The 27,495-nt window shown below is 29.1% G+C and overlaps 6 protein-coding genes across 6 annotated transcripts; 3 read left to right on the top strand and 3 right to left on the bottom strand.

Moving 5' to 3' along the window:
- Nucleotides 1-892: 892 nt before the first annotated feature.
- LOC128957406 (testis-specific serine/threonine-protein kinase 4-like) lies at nucleotides 893-1,775 on the top strand. Its single transcript, XM_054303151.1, has one exon. The coding sequence runs from the start codon at nucleotides 903-905 to the stop codon at nucleotides 1,773-1,775; it is 873 nt and encodes a 290-aa protein (XP_054159126.1). The 5' UTR covers nucleotides 893-902.
- A 2,618-nt stretch (nucleotides 1,776-4,393) lies between these two features.
- LOC128957404 (testis-specific serine/threonine-protein kinase 4-like) lies at nucleotides 4,394-7,351 on the bottom strand. The gene is made up of 2 exons (XM_054303147.1): nucleotides 7,327-7,351; nucleotides 4,394-4,794 (listed from the first exon to the last, which is right to left on the bottom strand). The coding sequence occupies exons 1-2, from the start codon at nucleotides 7,349-7,351 to the stop codon at nucleotides 4,394-4,396; spliced, it is 426 nt and encodes a 141-aa protein (XP_054159122.1).
- Nucleotides 7,352-10,307: 2,956 nt separating this feature from the next.
- On the bottom strand, nucleotides 10,308-11,953 carry LOC128957999 (uncharacterized). Its single transcript, XM_054303814.1, has one exon. The coding sequence runs from the start codon at nucleotides 11,881-11,883 to the stop codon at nucleotides 10,432-10,434; it is 1,452 nt and encodes a 483-aa protein (XP_054159789.1). The 5' UTR covers nucleotides 11,884-11,953; the 3' UTR covers nucleotides 10,308-10,431.
- Nucleotides 11,954-14,530: 2,577 nt separating this feature from the next.
- On the top strand, nucleotides 14,531-15,963 carry LOC128957400 (GATA zinc finger domain-containing protein 8-like). Its single transcript, XM_054303144.1, has 4 exons — nucleotides 14,531-15,051; nucleotides 15,184-15,466; nucleotides 15,616-15,739; nucleotides 15,860-15,963. Exons 1-4 carry the CDS (start codon nucleotides 14,531-14,533, stop codon nucleotides 15,961-15,963), a joined length of 1,032 nt encoding a protein of 343 aa, XP_054159119.1.
- Nucleotides 15,964-16,896: 933 nt separating this feature from the next.
- On the bottom strand, nucleotides 16,897-18,881 carry LOC128957399 (2-phosphoxylose phosphatase 1-like). The gene is made up of 2 exons (XM_054303143.1): nucleotides 18,595-18,881; nucleotides 16,897-18,521 (listed from the first exon to the last, which is right to left on the bottom strand). Exons 1-2 carry the CDS (start codon nucleotides 18,713-18,715, stop codon nucleotides 16,897-16,899), a joined length of 1,746 nt encoding a protein of 581 aa, XP_054159118.1. The 5' UTR covers nucleotides 18,716-18,881.
- Nucleotides 18,882-21,296: 2,415 nt separating this feature from the next.
- LOC128957398 (protein shuttle craft-like) lies at nucleotides 21,297-26,549 on the top strand. The gene is made up of 3 exons (XM_054303142.1): nucleotides 21,297-21,331; nucleotides 21,467-25,269; nucleotides 26,501-26,549. Exons 2-3 carry the CDS (start codon nucleotides 21,470-21,472, stop codon nucleotides 26,547-26,549), a joined length of 3,849 nt encoding a protein of 1,282 aa, XP_054159117.1. The 5' UTR covers nucleotides 21,297-21,331; nucleotides 21,467-21,469.
- The last annotated feature ends 946 nt before the right edge of the window (nucleotides 26,550-27,495 follow it).

Here is a 27,495-nt window from a genome sequence, read left to right as displayed (position 1 = left end):
TTTTATTAATATATAAATAATACAATAAAAATTATATTAAAAGTTATATTATAATTATTAGTAAATATTAAAGTTTTATTAATTATAATAATATTTTGTTTGTAATAATATTTTCAATGAATCTTGCGTTTTTGACAATTTTTATTAGCATTTAAATAATACAATAAAAATTATATTAAAAGTTATATTATAATTATAATTAAATATAAAAGTTTTATTATCAATTATTATAATATTTTGTTTGTAATAATATTTTCAATGAATCTTGCGTATTTGACAATTTTTATTAATATATAAATAATACAATAAAAATTATATCAAAAGTTATATTATAATTATAATTAAATATAAAAGTTTTATTATAAATTATTATAATATTTTGTTTGTAATAATATTTTCATTGAATCTTGCGTTTTTGACAATTTATATTAATATATAAATAATACAATAAAAATTATATTAAAAGTTATATTATAATTATAATTAAATATAAAAGTTTTATTATAAATTATTATAATATTTTGTTTGTAATAATATTTTCATTGAATCTTGCGTTTTTGACAATTTTTATTAATATATAAATAATACAATAAAAATTATATTAAAAGTTATATTATAATTATTAATATTATCACATTAATTATTTAATTAATTTATATAACATTATCTACATTTATAATAATGTGTTGAGCATTAGTAAGTTTTGATCGTTTAAACAATGGATTAGTTTTAAAAACTGACAGTTGATTTATTAATTTGATATTTTAATTGTTGTAGCGCTCAAACCGTTTATTTATTTAATAACATTTAATAAACTATATTATTGAATAAATTATCCCAAACTGTGTCCTTAAATTTATTGTTTTATTTTTGAGTTATATCTATCTGTTTGTGTATATAAAATGACGACACCAAATCAATTTGACAAACAGACTGTTAATGTTTTTATAGATAAAGGATACCGTATTTTACAATTGATTAATGTCGGCTCTTTTGGTGATGTATACAAATCACTGTATAATGAAACAGAGGTTCGGGCGGTAAAAGTTATTGACTTGCGTCGGGTTGGCAAACGTACACAGGATGTGGAAATATGTCGCGAAATCGCCGCTTTAATTCAGTTTAAACACCCGAATATAATCAAATTGTTTGACGCCTTTCGTGCAAATCAAAAGATTTTTCTGTTTATGGAGTTTGCGGACAACAAAGATGTCGGCAAATATTTGGAATCTAACGGTCCGATCGGCGAGAATGTTACCGGCAAATGGTTTAAACAGATTTCAAATGCATTGAACTATATCCACAATGAAATGGGTTTTGTTCACCGAGACATCAAAGTGGATAACATTTTATTGTTTAATAACTATGATTTGGCAAAACTGGCCGACTTTGGTTTGGCCAGATATTCGTTGTCTCAGCAAACCAATCAAATTGAAATTTCTCATACGATTTGCGGTACCGATGCCTATATATCACCAAAACAATTGCTTTGTCAAGGGTATAACCCGGTTGCGGCCGACTGTTGGTCAATGGGCGTAACGTTGTTTACAATGTTAAATAATAAGTTACCGTTTGGCTATTGTCCGGCTATCAAACAATTGAATAAATTGAGAATAGGAGGTGCCGTATATGTCGACAAATTATATGATAAGCTAATTATTGATAAATTAAGTCGAAACGTACGCGAAGTTATTGACCATTTGATAGTATATGATGAAGACAAACGATGGAAAATAACTGATGTATTAAAGTCAAAATGGTTTAAGAATATATGATATGAAATATTAATGATATATAATTATTTAATAGTATTATTATAACTAATTTTATATAACTAAAAGAAATTATATATTATTATCGTTTAATATTATAGGTAACATGTATATAGATAATGGCAATAATTAATTTTTGTAATAATAAATTTTGATGATCTCTACTTTTTTTTTAAGTGAACTAATAATATATGTATATTAAAAAAATTAATAAAAAGTTATAAATAATATATTTTTAATTCAATTGCTAAATGTCTGATGTAATCAAAACTACTGAACCACTGATGGATAAGTTGAAGAAGAATTGGATGGAAATGAGTGTCAAACAGAAACGTCGGACAGTTTTCAAAATTGTAATGTTTTTAGTGTTCGGTTCACTACTACTTGTATACCACGGCTGCCAACTGTTTTATCAGTACAACAGTGGCCAGACATTGGTAACCATTAAGTATACGCGATTGAAGTGGGAATCGGTGAATGAATTTTCGTTAAACATATAAATAACGGACTATTGGATCGGCTATTCTGACAATTAAGTTGCCATACGGTTGCCGTCCAATTGGTTTATCAAATGTATGGACTGAATGAATGAATGAAGAAATAAATTCATAAAAATCAATCAATCAGTTTGTCGTTATCAATGAAATACTGGTAAAGACATTGATATTCACATCCAAATAGTGATTGTTTTTTATACTTACAGTTAGTCATTATGTAATAGAAACAGATATACAGAATAACTGATTATTTATTATACTATAACTTATATTTATATTATAACGTAAAAGCTATTTGTAATTTTAAGATTAATTTTTTGTTTACATAATGTTCGTATAAAATATATTATTTACAAATAATATATTAAAACTTTATATACTGTATATATTAAAACATATATTAAAGCAAATAATAAATATGTAAATTTTTTGTATTTACAACAATATTAACAATAATCAATTTGTTTGCTATTATTATTATTTTTATTATTATTATTACTATTACTACTATCACTTGAGCTCTTTGTGGACGTCGTCGTCGTAGTGCTGATGGTATCGGCAGTAATGGTAATAATCAATGACAGACCACCGCCGACACCGCTCATCACTCGGCTATTGATCAATGAAAATAGTTTTTTCTGATTGTTTTCCGATTCAAAACAATGGCTTTTAAGTATAATCTTATTCGCCGACGACTTGACTGTTGTTGTTGTCGACGACAAATCACTTCCTCCTCTTCTGTCTTCATCTTCGACTTCTTTGCTGACAATATCCATGAGTGAGACAACTGGTAGATAGCATTTGTCTTTGTTTGCCTTAGCTATAACACTACGATTCGGTTCCTTATCGACCGCTTGTGTCCTACAACCGAAATGTTGGGCCAATTCGTTAACAATATGCCGGTTCTCGGAGTTCATTGGCTGAAAGTTTTCGTTTTTTTGAAGGTCAGTCGCGATTGGTTTGGCATCGATGACCAGTTGTGTTAGCCGCCGATAGATATGGCCGACAAATGACGGTTCACTTTTGACAGCGTTTTTAAGAAATTCCGAATATTTAGGCGGATCCGGATCGGCACTGAACGTCGAGTCTTTGATGTCCAATGCTTCGGCCAGTTGTCGGTTGCGTTCATAAACGGCGCACTTGTCGTCGCATTTCAGTTGGATGTGTCGCATGTCTTTCAAACTTTTATAATATTATAAAATAAATGATTTTCACCTGCATTTTCATGTATATTTAATTAACTTTATATATATATATATATATATATATATATATATATATATCTATGATATAATATAAATTTTTGATATTATAAAAAAGTTAAATTTTATGTTTTTAGATTATAATAAAAAGTATTTAAAGTGAATATTTAAAATACAAGCAATTTTTTTCTATTAAAACTATTTTATAATTTTATTAATCAATTAATTTAACATATTTTAAAACTAAACTAAAATATTTTATAACTAAACTAAAATATTTTAAACTAATTACACTAGACATGTTAGCCACCTTTCCTGTCACCTGTATCTGACCCTACATTCCTATATAATAATAAAGGCGACACCTGTATGGGTGGTCAGTCTAATGTCAACATTTTCGCCGTTCTTCAGCCGTTGTGTGGCCAATGCGTTCAGCGAAACCAATCGACCCGAACTGACATCCGAGTTGGTCTTATAGCACGCCATTTGTTCCGTTTTGCGGCCACAACTGCACAAAATTTTAACTAATACTTTGCACTGGGATTTATGAGACAAACTATCGGGCAATTGTTTTTCTGATGACAACATTGACCGCATACTAGTGTTGACAATATTATAAGACTATAGTATTGACTTAAAAAATGATTGACACAATCATTGACCAGAATAACTAAATTTAAGTACAAATATTTTAAATAACAAATTTTCAAAAATCAATGCTATTTGAATGTTTTACTAAATATTTTTAATTAAATCACTATAAAATCATTAATATTTAGTAAATTCATACAGAATTTAATATTCAATAAATATTTAATAAAAATATAATTTAATTTTTTTATACTTTATAATAATAATATTAAATTACTTGTAATGTAATTAAAACTATTGAAAATATTGTTATTAATTTAATATAGTTATCTTAATTATTGCCCAACCATTTGGATTTTAGTACATCGGTAATAGTCCAGCGTTTGTCTTCATCGTAGACCAACAAATGGTCGATCAGTTCCCGTAAGTCTCGACTTATTCTATTAATGACTGTCTTATTGTATAATTTGGACACATATTCGGAACCACCTGTTTTTAATTGTTTAATTTGTTTGATACCCGGACTCGAACCAAATGGTAATATATTATTAATCATATAAAACAATGTGACACCCATTGCCCAACAGTCGGCCGCAAACGGATTGTAACCTATATTCAACAATTGTTTCGGTGAAATATACGCAACGGTACCGCAAAATGTTTGCGATATTTCAATCTGATTGGTTAGTTGCGATAGCGAATATCTGGCCAAACCAAAGTCGGCCAGTTTTGCTAAATTATAATCATTGAACAAAAGGATATTATCGACTTTGATGTCCCGGTGAGCCTAGTTGACGACTTTGTGCACAGAATTGAGAGCATCGGCTATTTGTTTGAACCATTTGAGGGCTAATTTTTTAATCGATAGCACCGTTAGCTAACAAATAGTTGCCGACATCACTGTTGACTGCAAACTCCATAAACAAGAAAATTTTGGTTATTAGCCCTAAAAAACATCAAACAAATTGATAACATTCGGATGCTTTATCTCAATCAAAGCGGCCATTTCGCGACAAATGTCAACATCTCGGGTACGTTTGTTAACGCGTCGCAAATCAATAACTTTTTGCCGCCCGAACCTCACTGTCTCTATATATTGATTTATATACATCGCCAAAGCTTCCGATATTAATTAACTGTTGTATACGATAACCCATTTGTTTAAATACTTTAATGGTTTGATCATTAAAATCATTTAGTGCCGCCATAACAGACAGACACACACACAGAGTGAGAGAGAGAGAGAGAGAGATACAGACAAACAAAATCAATCAATTAATTGAAGACACAATTAGTGATATAATGATATATAATTTATATATATATATACTGTAGATTTCAAGATAACACTTTGAGCGATACAACAATTAAAAAATTTTAAATTTATTATTAATTAATTGAAATTAACAGTTAGTATTTTTTTTTTAAATTTAAAACATTGTTAAAACAACGTTCAAAACTAACTAATGCTAAACACATAATTAATAATATACAGATATTTAGTTATCAAAATTTGCTAATTTATTAGCATATAAATAATACAAAAATAATAATATTAAAAGTTATATTATAATTATTAGTAAATATAAGTTTTTTTATAAATTATTAAAATATTTTGTTTGTAATAAGATTTTCATTGAATCTTGCGTTTTTGACAATTTTTATTAGCATTTAAATAATAAAATAAAAATTATATTAAAAGTTATATTATAATTATTAGTAAATATAAGTTTTTTTATAAATTATTAAAATATTTTGTTTGTAATAAGATTTTCATTGAATCTTGCGTTTTTGACAATTTTTATTAGCATTTAAATAATAAAATAAAAATTATATTAAAAGTTATATTATAATTATTATTAAATATAAAAGTTTTATTATAAATTATTATAATATTTTGTTTGTAATAATATTTTTATTGAATCTTGCGATTTTGACAATTTTTATTAATATATAAATAATACAATAAAAATAAATTAAATGTTATATTATAATTATAATTAAATATAAAAGTTTTATTATAAATTATTATAATATTTTGTTTGTAATAATATTTTCAATGAATCTTGCGTATTTGACAATTTTTATTAGCATATAACTAATAAAATGAAAATTATATTAAAAGTTATATTATAATTATTAGTAAATATTAAAGTTTTATTATAAATTATTATAATATTTTGTTTGTAATAATATTTTCATTGAATCTTGCGTTTTTTGACAATTTTTATTAAAATATAAATAATACAATAAAAATTATATATGATAACCAATTCAAGCGATACGAATCAGACAATTGGCGGCCAATATATATATACAGTATATAATGGCAATGATCTTAATGTGTATAATAATAAAAAAAACAATTACAAGTTAAACCAATATGAATTAAATATCTTAAATAAAATCGGCCACAATAAACAATGGTTTCCACGATATCAATGTATTAGCCATTAACAATTGGCCACTGTTTCCGATTAATACCAATCGATACAAACAATACACCGTACGATTCATATACTGTATATACTCTATATAAATATACTGAAAATGTTTTTTTTGCTAATAATATGAATAACGGTCTATTGGATCGGCTATTCTGACAATACGTTTATCAAATGTATGGACTGATTGATTTTTAAAAATAAAAATATAAATAAAAATATCAAAACAATAAATACTATTGCATTAGGCCGTCACATTTACAATTATTAAATATCATAGTTTAGCTCACTGAGGAACTACACCTCTTCCCCCTCCCCCCTAGTACATTACCATTTTAATATGCGATTAAAAAAAAGTAATATATTTTTCTACAAAATTACAAATAAAATATACAATTGAGACTTTATATGCAGAAACCACTCATAAACTGATGACTCTTTTTATCAAAAATAGTACTAATACTTAAACAAATGTAAAACTTTCTTAATGTCTATCATTTAGTTATTATTTTATGAGAGCGTACTTTATATTTTGCCGTAAAGAGTTAACCGTAAATATGAGACATTTATAAATGAGTGGTTTATGATTATCTGATTATGATTATGATATGATTATGATTATGATTATGATAATCTAAATATTTATGAGTGGTCTCTGCATATAAAGATTCAATTATTTAATTTTTTTTCTCTCTCTCTCTCTTTCTCTCTCTCTCTTTCTCTCTCTTTCTCTCTCTTTCTCTCTCTCTCTCTCTCTATCTATCTATCTATCTATCTGTCTCTCACCCTTTCATATGTCTGATTCTCATTATTATCTAACCTGTTTTTTCATTAACCTCGCTCATTTTTCATCTCTATAATTATAATTTATTGATTTTGTATTATATATTTAATAAATAAATAAATATTTTTATTTAATTACTTAATTATAAGAATCGCCATTGAAAAATTACATACATTAATACGTCTAAACTCTTTTTAGTCTAATTTTAGATTTTTATGTTTATTTAAATAATTTTTTAAAAATTTAAGTTTAATTATTTTTAAAAAAAATTTGCATATGAAAATTTTTTTTTCACTTTTAACTAACCTCCCGGTGCCCTATGATTCATACAATATAGCAAAATGTAATAACACAGCAGCTGCCTACCTGTCCATAAAACCTACCTAAGCTCAATAATCATTTAAAATTTTCCATACATATAGCATTGCTTTAAATAAAAATTGGATATTTTAACATAAATTGGAAAATTTTGTATTTGAGAAAATTTTACAAAAACTTAGCACATGTAACTAAACTCCCGGTGCCCTGAGACTCATACAATATAGCAATATGTTATTACACAGCACCTGCCTACCTGTACCTAAAACCTACCTGAGCTCAATAATCATTTAAAATTTTCCATACAAATAACATTGCTTTAAATTAAAATTGAAAATATAACAATACATTTTTAGATTTGAATTAAAATATGGTTGTTGATGAAATGTGCACACAAACAAACAGACAGAGACTATTATCTTAAAGTGTTATATTGATATATTAAATTAAAAAATTAAATAAAAAATTATTTTGTATTATTCATGAGATAGCAATGTATTGTTATATGACAAACAATTTTTTTTAAATATTTAACTAGTGCATTAGCCTGTCACATTTATAATTATTAAATATCATGGTTTATTTAATTTTACAATTTTTTCTCTCTCTATCTGTATGTCTCTCTTCTATCTCTCTCTCTCTCACTCTCTCTGTCTGTCTGTCTGTCTGTCTGTCTGTCTGTCTGTCTGTCTGTCTGTCTGTCTCTCTCTCTCTCTTCTCTCTCTCTCTCTCTCTCTCTCTCTCTCTCTCTCTCTCTCTCTCTGTTTATGTTTCTCGCCGTTCATTATGTAATCTATTAATTCACTAACCCGACACACCCACTCAATCTCTATAATTATAATTTATTAATTTAATTTTGTATTTTATATAAAGTAAATAAATACTGTATATATTTGTATTAAATTAATTAATAATTAATAATTATAAGAATCGCGAGACCCGTTGAAAAATCATTTAAGATTATTGAATAATTTTTTTTTACGTTTCGCGCTATTTTTAATTATTTTAAAATATATATATATATTTAATTAAAAAATTAAATAAATAAATATATTATTTATGAGATAGTAATGTATTGTTATCTGACAAAAAAATCTTTTTTAATATAAAGATATATAATATTTGTTTTAATTGTAATTTTATGAACTCTATAACATAGAAATCAATACAATTAGTTTTTAATATATAATTTACAAATGTTTATATTATTGTCACACTTTATATTTAGCGTAACAACAATTAAAAAAAATTATTAAATTTAAAATGTATTATTATAATTAATAACAGTTAGTTATTTTTAAAAATTAAATACATTGTTTAATGTGTGGCAAAATTAACTGTAAAATAAAAGTCAATATGGATGTAACTAAATGTTAAACAACACATTATTATAAATATATAGAKATATATATATATATATATTTATTGCACAAATTAATTAGCAATAAAATTAATATTAAATTAAATTAAAATTATATTTATTTTTATATATCAATCAATCAATAATTAAATCGATAATTAAAAAATAAAAAATCCGATAATTTTTTGTTGTTGTTGTAATTTTCAATAATGTCTAAGACATTGGAGAGTTGGCACTCGTCTCCACCAATGAGACGTCAAACGCTGGATCTGATAAAACAACAACAATTAGATGAAGAATTGGTTATAATTTCTGTTGATGTCAGTTATAAATACAAAAAAAAAATATTTTATTTTTACAAAATTTATTATAATTATTATTATAGCTATTTATCAACGCATCGAAACCCAGACAACTAATTGATTGTATTTATAATTTTTTGAAGAAATTATCGACAGCTATAGGCAATCATTTAGATATTTCGGACGCATTATTGTCGGATGTTTTAGTTGAATGGGTTAGTAGTAGTAGTTTTTGTTGAATAAATAAATTAATTAATTTTTTTTTTTTAAATATTAATCATTGAAAAAAATAAGATAAGAGACGACCACTATATATGCAAAGCGTTTAGCAAACACTGGGAGGTTTCGGTCAGTACGCAAACGCTTGATAGCGTACCTACCGTTTCGGGTACTGTCGCCCAAAAAGACGGCCAATTGTTGTTCATACGGTTATATTGTTTGAATCGTCTATTTATAATTAGAAGATCTTTTAAAAATTAAGTTTATATATCAATATATATATATATATATATAGCGTTTATATAATGTGATATATAAAGTCTTAATTTATTATTTGTAAATAAAATATTTTATATACAAAATGTATGTAAATAAAAATTAATGTTTTAAATATTACAAATAATATTTGACGGTATATTATAATATTAAAAACTGATATAAATCTATAAGATATATAATATAATAAATTAGTAAATAATTAGTATTTTTATTGTTATTTTTATTGTTAACATAGTAACGATTTTTTTATTTAGGTAAATATGTCGTTGAAAGCATCGGTAGCTAAACTACTACCGGTGCTCACTATTATACACCCGACACTTGTAAATACCAACAGATATCATAATTTTAATGCTGATTGAAGTTTGATTTAAAAGTTTTTAAAATATATATATATATATACAACACAAAAGTTGTGAAAAATATAATACTTTTATTTTTACTAAAAACCTAATAATAATAATAATACTGTAATTATTGAAAAATTTAACCTAAAAATATCTATATTGTAAATTTTTTTTCATTATAATAGTCGATAACTTATATTAATAATATAATATAATTTTACAGTACATTGAAATATATAATTTTAGTTTTTTTTTTAAATAATCAAATCAATCAATACTAACAACAACAACAACAACAACAAAGTTAGTACCAGTACTAAAATATTTTGACAATCAAATCCAATAGACTAAAAACGGCTAAACCTAACCACATGCCCAACAGTCCGCCTAAATTCGATAGGAACTCTATTCGGGTCATTTCGGGGCTGTGCTCAACCAACTGATCCAAATGTGCCGAATGTCGGATATAGGCGCTTACGGTTGCGTTATCCCATCGATTTGATTTACTAGCAATAAACTGGACTTTTTGTTTGTTAATCAATGACATTAGATAATGGTTTTCATAGCACGAGTCCGGGCACTGTTCATCGCAACTGTCGCGAAACGGTAGCTCACATGAGCCGTAGTCAACATATTTGTAACACGTGGACACATTATCAACGGTCAGATAGTCGGGTATTAGACTGACATCCCATGGTATACATTGGTTGCAATCGATAATCGTATTGTTATTGTCGACAGTATTGTTAACACAACAGCGATTTTTTTGCTGAATTAGTCGCTGAAAGCATCGATAGCGACACTCGAATCGGGTTCGCGGGTGACCACTACTACCGGTGCCGCTATTATTATAATCATAGATATTATATTCCCGACACTTAGTATCCCAATTGGGCGGCAATCGTATAGTCTTAATGGTTGAATAGCCGATCCAATAGTAGTTATTCATATGCAGGGAAAATACATTTTCCGTATACGTATCGTACGGTGTATTGTTTGACGAATGCATTATCAGAAATAGTGGCCAATTGTCGTACATTGAGGCCGGAAACCAATGTTTATTGTGACCGATCATAAAAAATATTGAATCCAAATTGTGTTTGTATTGTCGATACCGATGGTTAAGTTCACTGAAAAATGTCAGACATTTTGTCGGATAAACCAAATTCATTAGCGAAACAATTGGCTGATAATCGCTAACATGCGTTAACTTTTTATTATTATATATATTAATCATTGATATGATATATTGGCCACCGATTGTCCGATTTGTATCGCTTGAATTGGTTATCAATTGAGGAACCGTTAGATTACTATCACTACTGTATATATCGTTTAATGGCAAACGTTTGTCAGTATAATAGTCGACAAACTGATTATACATTTCGGCTAAACTATCTTTCAGTGTTTGATTATCATAATCGCTATCATCTACGGTATCCATTAGTTTCCGATATCGGGTATAATTTTCCTGTAACTCAGGGAACCGATCGGCCAATCTGTCCATACGTAAGGCCATTGGCAGACATACGGTAAACGCCGGAACCGATTCCCGTTTCAAACGGGTATACTTAATGGTTACCAATGTTTTGCCGCTGTTGTACTGATCAAACAGTTGCCATCCGTGGTATACAAGTAGTGAACCGCACACTAAAAACAACAAAATCTTGAAAACGGTTCGCCGTTTTTGTTTGACACTCATTTCCATCCAATTCTTCTTCAGCTTATCCATCATCAGTGGTTCAGTAGTTTTGATTTCACCAGACATTTAGGCAATTAAATTGAAATATTAATTATTATTTTTATGAAATAACTTTTTTTACACTATTTTTCAAAATATACATATAATTCACTTAAAAATCTTTAACACTAACGTTAGTATTATTTATGTTGTTATTATAAAATTATTATAAATATACTTTTATTTAGTAATTAAAATTAGCTGTAATTATAAATTTCAATTTCAATTTTTATATTAAATTTATTTCTAAATACTGTATAATAATATTTAAAACGTATCGATATATTAATGCCCAAACATTTTGCTATACTATTAACTAAATAACAATTTTTTATTAAATGGGAAATTTTTCTATTATATACAGTATATATATATATTAACTAATATATAATTTATATTTATGTAATTTAATTACTTTTTCAATGTTTTATCTTATTTATATTATATTATAATAATTTTTGTTTTTTATTTAAATTATTAATTGACATTGAGTTTAGTCTCTCTCTCTCTCTCTCTCTCTCTCTCTCTCTCTCTCTCTCTCTCTCTATCTATCTATCTATCTATCTATCTATCTATCTATCTATCTATCTATCTCTGAGACTGTATTAACTGACAAAAGAGCTAATAGTTTGATGACTAAAATAAATATTGTATTTTATTTTATTTTCTTAGTTTGGATTATTTTCTACGACTTTTATTATACACTATTAATACAACTATTTTTGTTATATAATAGGTTTATAATATTAATATATAAACAAATTGTATGTATTATTAAACAATCAATTATTTGTATAAATACATATATATATATATATAAATTATATGAGCTAGATCAAATATAATTATATCCAATTATACATAGTTAAAATTCATTTGATAGGTGTTTTGGCAATTTTCAAAATGAAAACTAAATGAAAATATTTTAATATTTAATACCAATATAGATATTATGCTATATCTGCATATATATATATGTCAGAATCTATTTTTAAATTTTAAATATATTATTATTTTATTTTTTTTAGTTAAAATTTAAGTTTTTATTATTATTTTTAAAAAAAAAATTGCCATTTAAAAATTCAATAAGTCTAGACCCCACCCTAGACCCCCCGCCTGTCCCCACATACCTGAGCTGTATTACCAAAAATAAATAAATAAAAATATTCCATAAGAATTTGCCAGAAAATCAATAGTTGTATAAAACAACAAAAATATCATTGAGCTAGGTCAATTTTTTTAAATACACTTTTAGTAAATATATATATAAAACGAGTATTATTTAAGTTTTGTTTTAATTGTTTAAATAATCAAAAAATTAGTTTTTATTTTAATATTTTTTTGTTTAGTGTTTGTATATTGTATAATATACTGACTAATTATACCATAAAATTAATTAAACTACTAAATAGTTTGTTTTAAAAAAATAAAATAAAATATTTTGTTTTTAAATTGTTTATAATTTAATACACACTGTGTGTATAGTAGAGATAAAATTATAGTTTTTGTTTTTTAAAAAAAACCAATATATAGTATATAAGTACTTATACGGTAAGTACTGTATATATACTGTATATAATAATAATACAGTTGAAATAGGTGTAGACAACTAGCAAACAACTAACTGGCCATTTGGGCTGAAATAATAATAATAATAATAATAAGTATAAAGCAATTTGTTTGTCGTTAACAAACAAACAAAACCCACCAAAAAAATAAGTAATTCATATGAAAAGCAAAGTAAACATCTTTCCGGTGTTTATACAGTTTGTACTGTATGTGTGTGTGTGTGTGTGTGTGTGTGTGTGTGTGTGTGTGTGTGTGTGTGTGTGTGTGTGTATGTGTATGTGCATGTATGTGTGTGTGTGTGTGTGTGTGTGTGTGTGTGTCTGTTGTAAATGTAAAGCTGTTTTTAAAGTTAGTTTTATAGTATTAAACCCAAGAATGTGGTTATTATTATTATGTGGCATACCTTTGCTTTAACAGCCGCACAGAGTGCCACACATACCTACCTGTCCTCTCTCTCTCTCTCTCTCTCTCTCTCTCTCGCATACCAGAGCGCATACAATATAACTACTGCTGCTATACACTGACTGTGTATAGTATGCAGAGAGCTATAAAAGCTATTATTATAGCTGTAGCGGTAAGAGAGAGAGAGAGAGAGAGAGAAGCCTTAAAGACTGGACACGACTACAGAGATTTGAGAGCACCTGTGCTGTGAAAAGGCTCTCAAAGTTGTTTCTCAATGAGCTCTCACACAGAGTTAGTGATCGTTTCTCACACACGAAGACAAGGAGAGAGAGAGAGAGAGAGAGAGAGAGAGAGAGAGAGCAGAGAGAGAGAGAGAGGCAAAGAATCTATTAAACTGAAGAAACTATTTTTCGTTCAAAAAACTTGTTGAACGGCTTTCCACAGGATATGTGTGATCATTGCTTTTACGACGACGACTATGACTACATGACTACTACTACCACTACGACAGCACTTAAAAAGTCCAACAAACAAGAAGTTATCAACAAATTTATAATATATATAACTTTAAAAAAAAGTCGTCTCCACAGGAAAAAAGTCTATCTCTTTGTGTGTCTCTGTGTTGTTGTTGTCTTGTATTCAACAAAATAAATAATAATTGATTTTATTATTTCAATCAAAAACTTTTCAAAAAAAAAAAAAAATGAATTCAATACCATTTCTTCATAAATTTATGGCCAACACGTCGTCCTCGTCGTCATCATCATCATCGGACATACATCATCTGAACCACAGTTCAATCAAACAGTTACTAAATCAGTTGGTTTGGCGTAAAAAGTCTTCATTATCATCGTCTTCGTCGCGCTGTCATCTGAAGAAGGATGTCATCGCTAACCACAACCACAACAACAGCAGCAGATGTTGTTCACAATCGTTAAACAATATCTGTCTGATTATGAAATCAGAGCAACGAAGTACTACTACTCGTGTCCATCGTAACCAAAGCCCGGCCACCGGTAGTTGTCGTCGTAGTCATCGTAATAATCCTAACCAGAAGTCGACAACAATTAACGAATGCTATACTATGCAGACATCGCGGGTAACACCAGTATCGGTCAGTTTTATCAACAGAAGTGGCGGCGGTAGTGGTGGTGGTGCTGGTGATGATGAAGGACTGGTATCTATGCAACTGATGGATAGGGTTATGATTAACGATAATGAATTGTATTCAATGGGATTGTCATCGCATAATATTAATAGTAGTAATAATAATGATAATCAAAATCATTATAATAGCCAACAAACAAATATCAATAATAACAATAAGTCCTATCATTTATCGGCACTTAATCTCAGCAAAGATTTTCAACAACTAAAGTACAGCAATAATAGTAATAATAATAATAATAATAACAATTCAATTACTATTGAAGATCAGCAATGGTTTTATGGATCGACTGAACGGGAAATGGCTATCGAAATGCTGAATAGCTGTCCGATCGGTTCATTCATTATCAGATACTCGACAACAAAAGATAATTGTTTTGCATTGACCTTAAAAGTACCCAACGATTATCAAATGCAAGGTATTGCACACTATCTGATCCAAATGACCCATAAAAATGCATTTAAGATAAAGGTATGTAATGTTTTAAAAAAATAAAATAATTGATAATATTTTCTAAAAAAAAAAAATAATTCTTATAATCTTTATTTAAAACTTTGTAATGACATACCTATTAATATCAATAACTAATTGTTTTTTTTTTAAATTTTAATTTAATGAAGGGTTTCACTAAGGAGTTCCCGACAATTGAATCGCTTGTCGTCCATCACAGCATTATGAAGGAACTGCTTCCCTGTCCACTACTATTGCCATCAAATAATATTAATAATATTAACAATAATAATAGTAATAATCAGTTCATACCTAAGCTTAATAATAGAAATCAAAATAATTATATACAAAATAATACTACTAATAATAATTATAATATTAATTGTAATAATAATAATAATAATAAAACTAAAGTTATTGACAATGAATTTGAAGACCTATTGGTGGACATCGATTCCGATCCAAATTATCAAAAAGTTTTAAACACATTTCGCAAATCAATGTCTAGTATTTGTTAATTTGTTGTTTTGATATAATTTAAAAAAATAAAAAAATTAATTGTTTGATATTAATGTTAATAAATTTATTTATATTTACCGCAATTATATAAATTTTAAGTATATATATATATACAGTATAATAATAATAAAAAATATTATTACAATTTTATTAATTAGTATTATATTAGTATTATATTAAAAATATTGCACATTCAATGTACTACAGTATATAATAGTATAATAATAATAATAATAAAAATTTTGTTGAGATTAATTAAACTAAAAAATAAAATAAACCAGTTAAGAATGCTAGAAAGCATTTTCAGAAAAAAAACTTGAATAGCATTGAAAACCATTAGTTATAGCGGCTATATAATATATAAAAATTTAAAAACTGGTCAAATATACATTAAATAAAATTTTTTTATACTTTTGCCGCCATTTAAAAAAAATATGCTGAAATATTATATCATTTTTTTGATGCTCTTTACAATTCTAAACGTTAAAATTTTTACCTAATTTTTGTTACTTTGGCCGCCATTTTCTTTATGATCCCGAAGAGATCAAAATTTTAATGCATATTTCTTATGTTGTTTTTGATGCTTTATTCAAATCTATACTTTAAAAAAATAAAATACTTTGGCATAATAAGAAATATCAAAATTTTAATTCAACTTTTCAATACATTATTAGTAGTCCTCTAACCGAATCTGAAGTCAGAATTTCAAAATTCCAAAAAAATTGCTACACACACACACACACACACACACAAAAAAGGCTCGTATAGATTTCAGAAAACAAAACTTTTCAAGTTTTTTTTGAAAATAAATTGTTTAAACAAATCACATAAAAAATATGAGTTTCATATATTTATATACATGTATATAGAAATATATTAAAAAATGTTTTTTTTAATTATTATAATTATAATAAAAAACCAAAAAAAAAAAATCATAAATCGCATGCTTTTTGATAATCCATGGTTTGAGTGATTTGCAAGAACTTGTCATCAATGAAATCACTGAAATCGTTGACTGAAATCAAATTAATATTATTATTATTATTATTAATTTGTTGACGACTATTGAATTGATGACATTTTTGTGGACTAAGTTTACAAATCTCTGTAAAACGAGTAACATCTTTGCCATTGTAGACAATTCTGAGATAATATTTATTATTATTAGTATTAGTATTACTACTACTATCACCAGTAGTTGATCCATGAGATTGTTCGTACACTTCAAATATGACTCGCGAAGCATAGGGCGGTATAATACCGTCGAAAAAATCCAGAGCCGAAGCCAAGGCTACGATAGTAATGTCGTGACCAGAATATAGGACAAACCTATTGTCCCGATTTTGCGGACTATTAATGTCGACAACACTTTTGACAAGTGTTTTGAGAAAACCGTATATTTTTAGCCAATTTATATGTCGAAAGACATCAGAAACTAACATCTGTTTGCCGTGAAATTCGACAAAAGTGACCAATTCTTTGACTTTATCGAGTGTTACACATCGCCGCCGATTGACATTGTCGTCGTCGTCATCATCATTGCACGGCAGACCACTGTTGTGGCACATGTAGGCCATCAATCCATCGAACAATGCAACGGGGGATTCGTATAGACGACTATCGGCACTGTTGTTGGCAACAATCAGTTTCAGATCGGCCAACAACTCGCTGACGGCCGGATGCTGACCAAGTATTCGCTGTTTATGATCGTTGAGTAACTTCTGTAACGATTCGAGTCGTTTGCATCGTTTCGTACAGAAGTCGGGCGACGAACAAAAATAGGTGCCATAAGTAGTGATAATACGGGGAAATGTATTGAAATCGATGATAGATTTTGGTCGCCAGAAACCGTAGGTAAAGGCCAGAGCACTCTGATAGGTTCGGGAGTAGGGCGTAGACAGTACTTTCATCTGCCGATGATTGGTCAGATTCAGGACCGGGACATAGGTCCGGGCTAACAGTGAGCCAAGTGTCAGATGCTGGACACAACCGTATCGGGTAAGACCGCCCAATTCGCAGCCAGAGTTCGGTGTTTTTGCATAATTCTTCGACAACTGTCTCAAACGATTTGTGTCGCCAAAGAAGTTCTTGTAGATGTTATTGTTGTTTAGCTCATAATTTATAGACTGATGGCCGCCACCGCCGCTGCCAGCGATAAACGGATCGCAACGTATGGCCGACATTCCCCGCACGGGTCGCAGTGGTCCGCGATCGCCGTGTCTGATAAGTACCGATACGTGTCGTAGACTTAGATCTGGTATCACTGAGTCCGCCGACGACGACGCCGACGACGAAACATCCATCAGTTCGTCGTTCAATGAGATACTGGTAAAGACGTTGCAATAGTTGCGAATCGTTTGGATGCTCTTCGACGACGATGAGGACGACGCCGACGATATCGACAACTTGTCAAACATGTCCAACACATCAGCGGTTGCAGCGGTGGTGGCGGCGGCGGAACTCTTGCCATTCGTGGCCACCAATCGACCGGTTGGTGACGATACTGGCTTATCGACGCCGACGGTGGTCACATCGTCGGTAATGTTGCTGTAGGTCACTGTCGGGTGAGTGAGGAGGGAGTGGATCAGCTAATTAAAAGTAATTGATGGCTAAAACTATAGTATACTTACGCAATGTTAGGACAATAAAGGCCGCAATCAGTGCTATCAATGCCGACAATAGTCTCTTAGTTGACAGACATTGCATAACATGTGCTGTCATCGTCATCATCGGTGTCGGTGTTGTTGTCATAACTGAATATCAATGAATGTTATCGTCATTATCATCATCGATGGTAACTATCATATCATGTGTTTAGTTGACTAATGTTGTTGTTGTTGTTGTTGTTGTTGTTGTTGTCTCTAAATAATGATAATAACAAACAGTTTTTCCATTCAATGTGTTTACAAATGTTTTGTTTTTTTTTGGTTTATTTATTTATTTTTGATGTTTGAATACACAGTACAGTACTATAGTATGGACTACAGGGTTGGAAAAATACAAGTTTTTTTTAATAAAAAAAATTATTTTTGTAAAATACAATAAAATATTGGTTGTATTTTTACAATATTTTTAGTAAAAATTACATAAACAGTGATAAAATATTTATTATTTTTTTCTTAATTAAAATTATTATTATTATTATTAGAATAGTTGTTTTCTAAAAACTATTAATTAATAATTAATAAATTAATCTTAATTATTAATATACTAATGTTAGATCCATGTAATAAAATGTGTATCAATAGTTAACACGTGCAACAATACTCTCTCTCTCTCTCTCTCTCTCTCTCTCTCTTTACTAAACAATGCTTTCACGCGCTATAAAATATACAGTGTATTTTAAAAAGTATTTTTATTTTTTTTTTATTTAATAAATTAAAATTATTAATAATCGTGCGACACATTAAATTTAATTGTTTGCGTTGACAGAAATTGGCATTGAACAAATTATATAGTAGTATAGATTTTGAAATAATTTCAAAATACTAGAATTTTAATTGAATAGCTAATTTGAAATTTTATGAAAATTAAAAAATAAACTAAAAATAATTATTACAAAACATGCTTTTATTTTACTAGTTTGCGCTAAATTTTTATTTTTGTAATTACTAATTGTATTATACTGTATAATACGCTTTGTATTATAAATATATTTTGTCTCTGCCAACACTGGATACTAATAAATACAGTACTGTTATATATAGTACCGGGTATATACTGTATATAGAAAGTTCCCAAATAAATTTCCTCCAATATTTTAAAATTTTCCAGCCCCATAGCCACACACACACACACACACACACACATACATACATACATATACACAAACACACACACACACACACACACACACACACACACACACACAWACACACACATACATACATATACACACACACACACATACATACATACATATACACACACACACATACATACACACACACACACACACACACATACATACATATACACACACACACACATACATACATATACACACACACACATACATGCATATATATATACACACACACTGTAGTTGTTTCTGTTTAAATTTTAATTAACTTTTTATTTTTAATTGCAATTATTATTATTACGTTAGAAAAACGTATGATATACACTGTTTTTTTTGTTGTTGTTGAATTTGTTTATCATTACTACTACTACTACTACTACTACAGTGTACAGTATTATTACTAGGGTTTTTAAAAACGGTAGGCATAAACAATAGATGCCAATTTTGCTAAATGCCTGCCCTGGGCATCTATTTTCAGATTGTTTTAAAATACAACTAATTTGTATATTCAAATCTTATATATTGATAATAATAATAATTTTGTCTAGGTCAATAGGTGTAGTAGCACAAGCTACAATAAATATAGAGGAATTTTTTTTGGGGGAGGGGGGGGGTTAATATAACGGTTGGATGGAATTTGCCCCAAACCTAGAAAAAATAGAGAGAGAGAGAGAGAGAGAGAGAGAGAGAGAGAGAGACGTTAATACTGTAATGGTTTCACAAAATACAGTACTATTATAGTATTAATAGTATTACAGTATATGTATATAAATGTTCGATTATATTCAAATCCATAACAACAATAACACAGTAATATAAGCATATGCAGCGCAAGTAGTGTTTAGTGCTTAGGGAGGTGACGGAGTTTTTACAAAGCATAGACTATAAACTATAAAATATTATATGTTACATAGTTGTTATTATACGCACCATAAAAGGCAAATATTATTAGACAACCATAGTATAGAAATGCACTAAAATGAACTATGAGTATATCCGAAAATTACATAATATCAAAGTATTTATATACAATAGGTGTCTAATAAAGTTTGCCTTTTACTGTATATTAAATGTAATCTATGATATATCTATGTTTTTGTGTGTGTGGTACGTCTGCCTATTGTTTTCTGGTTTTGAATATAATCGAAAAGTTTATACTAATAATAATAATAAACACATATTTCTACGGTATATAGCGTTTGTATAACGAAACACAACAGTTGTTACACACATATAGTATTACATACAGTATATTGTTGTAAATGTAATGTAAATGTTGTGTTGTATTATAAAAATTGATTTGAATTTCATATATAATAATAAAAATAAAAACATTTTGTTGTATTCGTTGACAAAAAAATAATAATAAATTAATAGTACATATCATATAAATATCATATAAAATAATAATAATAATAATTGTAATTAAGATTTTTTTTTATTATAAAAAATTATATATATATTTATATAAAACATATTTTTAAGATTACATAACATTTTTTTGTTGTTTTATTTTTGTTGTTAATTATAATAATAATATCATATATAAGTCGTGTACACAAACTGTAAGCCATATATTGAATGTTATTATTATTATTATTAGTAATTAATTAAATGATTTGTTTTTTTAATTATTTTTTATTGCAATTAATTAATCAAATGTTTTGTTTGTTTTGTTTTGTTTTCCCATTAATTAACAGACAATGAGTTCGCAATCGTATGAAAGTCGCCGTAATTTTGGCCGCAATTATCATCAAAATACTAGTAATAATAATAATAATAATAATCGTCACCGAAATTATCAGCAAAGATCGATGTTTGCGGCCGCGGCGGACAACAATTTTGGCCAACAAAGTTTGGCCGCCACTAGTGGTTTCGGTAACAACAATGAAACCAATGGCTATTATCATCAAAACAATTATAATTATCAGCCATTTGTTGGCCAATCCATGACTTATAGTAATAATAATAATAATAATAATAATAATGCATTTGACGGACAATTAGATTATCGTAAAAGTGGTCAACAATTGGATAGTAGTAGTGGTAGTGGTGGCGGTGGTAGTAGTCATCATCATCAACAACAACAACACGTCTATAGGGATCAACAAAGACATGACTATCGGGCAGATTATCAACAAAAGAGTGGTAACTATAGGCAAAGTGATCATCAAAACCGTGGAAGACGTCAACAACAGCAACAACAGACCGAACCAAACAATTTAACAGTTGATATACAAAGTGGTTATCAAAATAATAATAATAGCCATCAATCTGAACAACATATGAGAGGACCATTGAGTGGACAGTTATCTGATGAGCGATCGTTAAATGGCAAGAAAAGTGGCGATAGATTTGGTGGTAATTTTGGTCGAAGACCTTATCAGCGAAAAGATGATAGATTTGAGATAAATAAAAGTAATAGAAGTGATGACAGAAGAGAAGACAGAAGGGATGATCGAAGAGATGATCGAAGAGATAACAGAAGAGATGATCGAAGAGATGATAGAAGAGATGATAGAAGAGATGATAGAAGAGTTGCTGATTATAGAGTCGATAGGAGAGATCAGCAGAGATATGTCGATACAAGAGATGACAGAAGAGATCAACAGAGAAATGTCGATACAAGAGATGACAGAAGAGTCGATGGCCGTAAAGATAACAACAAACGATACGAAAATAATTATAAGAAAAGAGAGGACAACAACAACAACGGCAACTATCGTATGGCTCGGGAAGGAAACAACAGTATGAATAACAGCGACTATAATGATGTAAATGTTGGCAACAAAATCAATGACAACAACGATGATTGCAAACGAAATGCTGTCCAGAAGATGACAAAGACGACGAAGAAGACGACGACTGCTGTTGTTATACACGAATCAGATGAATCTCAAAGAGAAATAATGGATGAATTGCTCAGAAAAGGCGAGTTTGAATGTATGGTCTGTTGCGACCGAATCCGTATACACGACTCGGTCTGGAGTTGCGAACAATGCTATAATGTATTTCACTTGAAATGTATTAAACTATGGGCTAATACACAGTCATCGGCTCAGAGACAATCAAGCGACCAAAGTATCATCAATTGGCGATGTCCTGCCTGTCAGTCGGACTATCAGCGACTGCCCAATCGTTACAATTGTTTTTGCGGTAAAGTTCGCGATCCGGAACTGAATCGCTATCTGACGCCGCATTCGTGCGGCGAAATGTGTGGCCGTAAACGGAAGCCAAACGAAAATCGCAAATACAACTGTCCACATAAATGTCTGCTGATGTGTCATCCGGGTTCGTGTCCTCCGTGTTCGCAGATGATTACCCGCGAGTGCGGTTGCGGTCAAACACAAATCAAAGTCAACTGTTTAGCCAACGATGACGATGTCATATGCGATAAGATATGTGCGAAACTGTTGAACTGCGGTACCCATCGTTGTCAACGTAAATGTCATTCGGATAACTGTACCGATTGTTCAGTGGTTTCCATCCAGAAGTGCTTCTGCGGCCAACACGACCGACAAGTTGTCTGCAATGTTGAAAACAATTTGATTACAAACTATTCGTGCGAACAGTTATGCAACAAACAGTTAGACTGTGGCCAACATCAATGTCAACAAGTGTGCCATTTTGGTGACTGCCCCGACTGTCCATTAGATCCCCGTCTGGTTACCCATTGTCCCTGTGGTCGAACACTTCAATCGGATCTATTAGATGGTCAAAAAACACAAGTACGCACTGTCTGTACGGATCCCATCCTGACATGCGATAACAGTTGCGACAAAGAACTAGTCTGCGGACCCGATAAGGCCCGACACCGATGTCGTAGTCAATGTCATACTGGCCCGTGTCAGCCGTGCGACCAGAAAACTATAATCAAATGCCAATGCGGTGCCAACAGCGAGAACGTCGACTGCGTTGAACTGATGAACAACAGCAACAACAACAACAAGAAGACTGCTGCTGGAGCTGATGATGACGACAACGATGACCAACAAAAACCGTTGTTTGTCTGCAAGAAACGGTGTAACAAAAAGCGTGTCTGCGGTCGACATAAATGTCTTGATGTTTGTTGCATCAAAACTGATCATCCGTGCGAACAGGTTTGCGGCCGCAAGTTGTCGTGCGGTCGACACCAGTGTTCCGAATCGTGTCATAGCGGCCAATGTCCGCAATGCTGGAACATTGGCTGGGATGAGCTAACCTGCCGGTGCGGTTCGTCCACCAGATTGCCGCCCATTGCATGCGGAACCAAACGACCCGATTGCGGTCTGGTTTGTAGCCGTAGTCATCCGTGCAATCATCCGATCGATCATTTGTGTCACGACGACCCGGATTGTCCTCCCTGTACCTACTTTGTGGCCAAATCGTGTTTTGGCGGACACGAAGCCAAACCAATACAATGTCACGAATCGTCCTATTCGTGCGGCTATCTATGCGGTCGACCGCTCGATTGCGGTCAACATTCGTGTCCAATGATATGTCATTACGATAAATGCAATCCTTGTTCGCTTCCGTGCAATAAACTACGCAACGATTGTCAGCACGTATGCGGACAGCCTTGTCATCAGAAACAATCGCCGGATAGCTGTCCAAAATCCCAGTGCAAAGTCTTAGTTAAAGTTCAGTGCATTTGTGGCCGCAAAACGGAACAAATGGCGTGCTATAAGACCGGCGACGACAGTTCGGGTCAGCAGCGAGTGGTATCGTTGAACGCATTGGCCACTCAACGGCTGAAGAACGGCGAAAGTGTTGACGTTTCGCAGATAATGAAAAGTTTGAAAGACATGCGACACATCCAACTGAAATGCGACGACAAGTGCGCCGTTTATGAACGCAACCGACAACTGGCCGAAGCATTGGACATCAAAGACTCGACGTTCAGCGCCGATCCGGATCCGCCTAAATATTCGGAATTTCTTAAAAACGCTGTCAAAAGTGAACCGTCATTTGTCGGCCATATCTATCGRCGGCTAACACAACTGGTTATCGATGCCAAACAATCGCGACTGGCCTTCAAAAACGAAAACTTTCAGCCAATGAACTCCGAGAACCGGCATATTGTTCACGAATTGGCCCAACATTTCGGTTGTAAGACACAAGCGGTCGATAAGGAACCGAATCGTAGTGTCATAGCTAAGGCAAACAAAGACAAATGTTATCTACCAGTTGTCTCACTCATGGATATTGTCAGCAAAGAAGTCGAAGATGAAGACAGAAGAGGAGGAAGTGATTTGTCGTCGACGACAACAGTCAAGTCGTCGGCGAATAAAATAACACTTAAAAGCCATTGTTTTGAATCGGAAAACGATCAGAAAAAACCATTTTCATTGATCAATAGCCGAGTGATGAGCGGCGGCGTCGGCGGTAGTGGTCTGTCATTGATTAACAACATTACTGCCGATACCATCAGCACTACGACGACGTCCACAAAGAGCTCAAGTGATAGTAGTAATAGTAATAAAAATAATAATAATAGCAAACAAATTGATTATTTTGATTTCAAGGGTGACTAAAAAAATTTTTTTTTAAAGTTTTTAAAATTTAAACTTAATATTTGATTTCAATTTGTATTAATTTGGTTTTTAATTGGTTTTATTAATATTAATAAAATTTAAATTCATTGATTTTATTTTTAAAAAATAAATAAATAATATATTTTTTTTATAAACTTAATGATTCAATATTATAATTAATTAATAATTAATTAATTTTTTTTAGTTTTTTTTATTACAGCTAATATTATTTGTTATTAAAAAAAATCAATTTATTATATGTTTTTCATAATTTTTATCATAATTTATTAAACATTTCAAATAGAAATGCTTAAAAATATTGATATTTAAAAAAAATAATTTTAATAATTCTTAATAAGAAAACAATTTTAATTTTATTATTATTTTAATTATTAAATGTATTATTATTATTATTATTATACGATTTTTTTTGTTGAGTTGCAAACATAAAAACAATTACAATTATTTATTATTATTTTTTTAAAAAAAATAGTTACAATTTTAGGACTATAATTTTTGATTGAAAAATTAAAATTAAAAAAAAATAAATTTGAGACAAAATAAACTGTATTTAAAAAATATATATAAATATTTTCACTACTAATAAATTAATTTAATTTAAGGATAGGATATAAAATATCTATTTTTTTGGGGGGGGTGGGGTTAAAATGATAATTAGTTTTGAAATTACATTAAACTTTTCAATTCAATTAAAAATAATATTAGTAAAAAATATTTACTAAATAAATAATATGTAAATCTAAAATTAAAAACTATTTTTTTATAAAATAATAATTAGTTTTGAAATTACATTAAACTTTCAATAAAAATAATAATAATCTCTCTCTCTCTCTCTCTCTCTCTCTCTCTCTCTCTCTCTCTCTCTCTCTCTCTCTCTCTCTCTCTCTCTCTCTCTCTCTCTCTCTCTCTCTCTCTCTCTCTCTCTCTCTCTCTCTCTCTCTCTCTCTCTCTCTCTCTCTCTCTCTCTCTCTCTCTCTCTCTCTCTCTCTCTCTCTCTCTCTCTCTCTCTCTCTCTCTCTCTCTCTCTCTCTCTCTCTCTCTCTCTCTCTCTCTCTCTCTCTCTCTCTCTCTCTCTCTCTCTCTCTCTCTATTTATATATATATATATGAATAAAAACTAATTTATAATATAAGATAATAAAGTATTGTCTGTAATACAGACTCTGTATTGTTTGTTAACATTTCTTATAGCAAACAACAGATGTCTTGTAATTCATCTGTCGATGAAAAAGAAGTCACAAAAAAATTAATAGATTTTTTCAATTTAATAATAATTGCAATAAAAATAAAGCAAACAAACAATAAAAAAAACAACTCAATTGAAATCAAATTAAATAAGAAATTATTATTTTTTGTTTTTTAAGTCTACTTAATTGAAAACATAATAATAATAATAATATTTATATAATATTCAATTTATTTAATATATATTTATTTAATAAAACATTTGTTTTTTTTTGTTTGAAAGACATTTATTTTTAAAATCAATATATTTATTATATTTATATAACAAACAAACAAACAAAAAGAGGGGAAACAATGATTTGTTTGTTTTTCATTTATATWTATATAAAAAAATTGTTTCGTTGTTTTTTAAATAAAATTTTAATATTTATATATATTTAATTAAAATTTAATAATAATAATAATATTTTAATAAATATTTTTTTTATTTGCTGTTATTATTATTATTATAATATTAATAATTATTATTGTCGTTATAATCGTCATTATAATTAATATTAAATATGTTATTAATATCATATGATTTTTATTAAAAAAAAACAAATCACATTTATATATATTTATTCATTATTTTCATATATTTTTTTTAAGTATTGATAATAAATTTAAATATTGAAATATCACATCAAAGAAAAAAAAGTTAGAGAAATATATATATAGAGAGAGAGAAAAAAAACACTGAAATATCACAGCCCTGTCCTCAACAAAAAAAATAGTGATAATAATAATCATAATAATAATAATAATATTGATAATACTGTAATAATAATTATTTGGTTATTATATATATATATATATATATATATATATATATATGTTAAATGACAAACAATTACAAGTAAATGAGAGCCGTTTATATACTGTATATATAAATAAATAAATATATAATAATTATATAAATAAATAGCAAATAAAAAAGTCAATAAAAATTTAGTTTCCAATCAATAATAA

This window comes from Oppia nitens, unplaced genomic scaffold (genome assembly GCF_028296485.1).
Source record: "Oppia nitens isolate AA-2021 unplaced genomic scaffold, nextdenovo-longstitch-racon4-pilon3 scaffold3_pilon_pilon_pilon, whole genome shotgun sequence".
In the NCBI taxonomy this organism is placed as follows: domain Eukaryota; kingdom Metazoa; phylum Arthropoda; class Arachnida; order Sarcoptiformes; family Oppiidae; genus Oppia; species Oppia nitens.
This window is presented reverse-complemented; position numbering and strand designations above follow the sequence as displayed.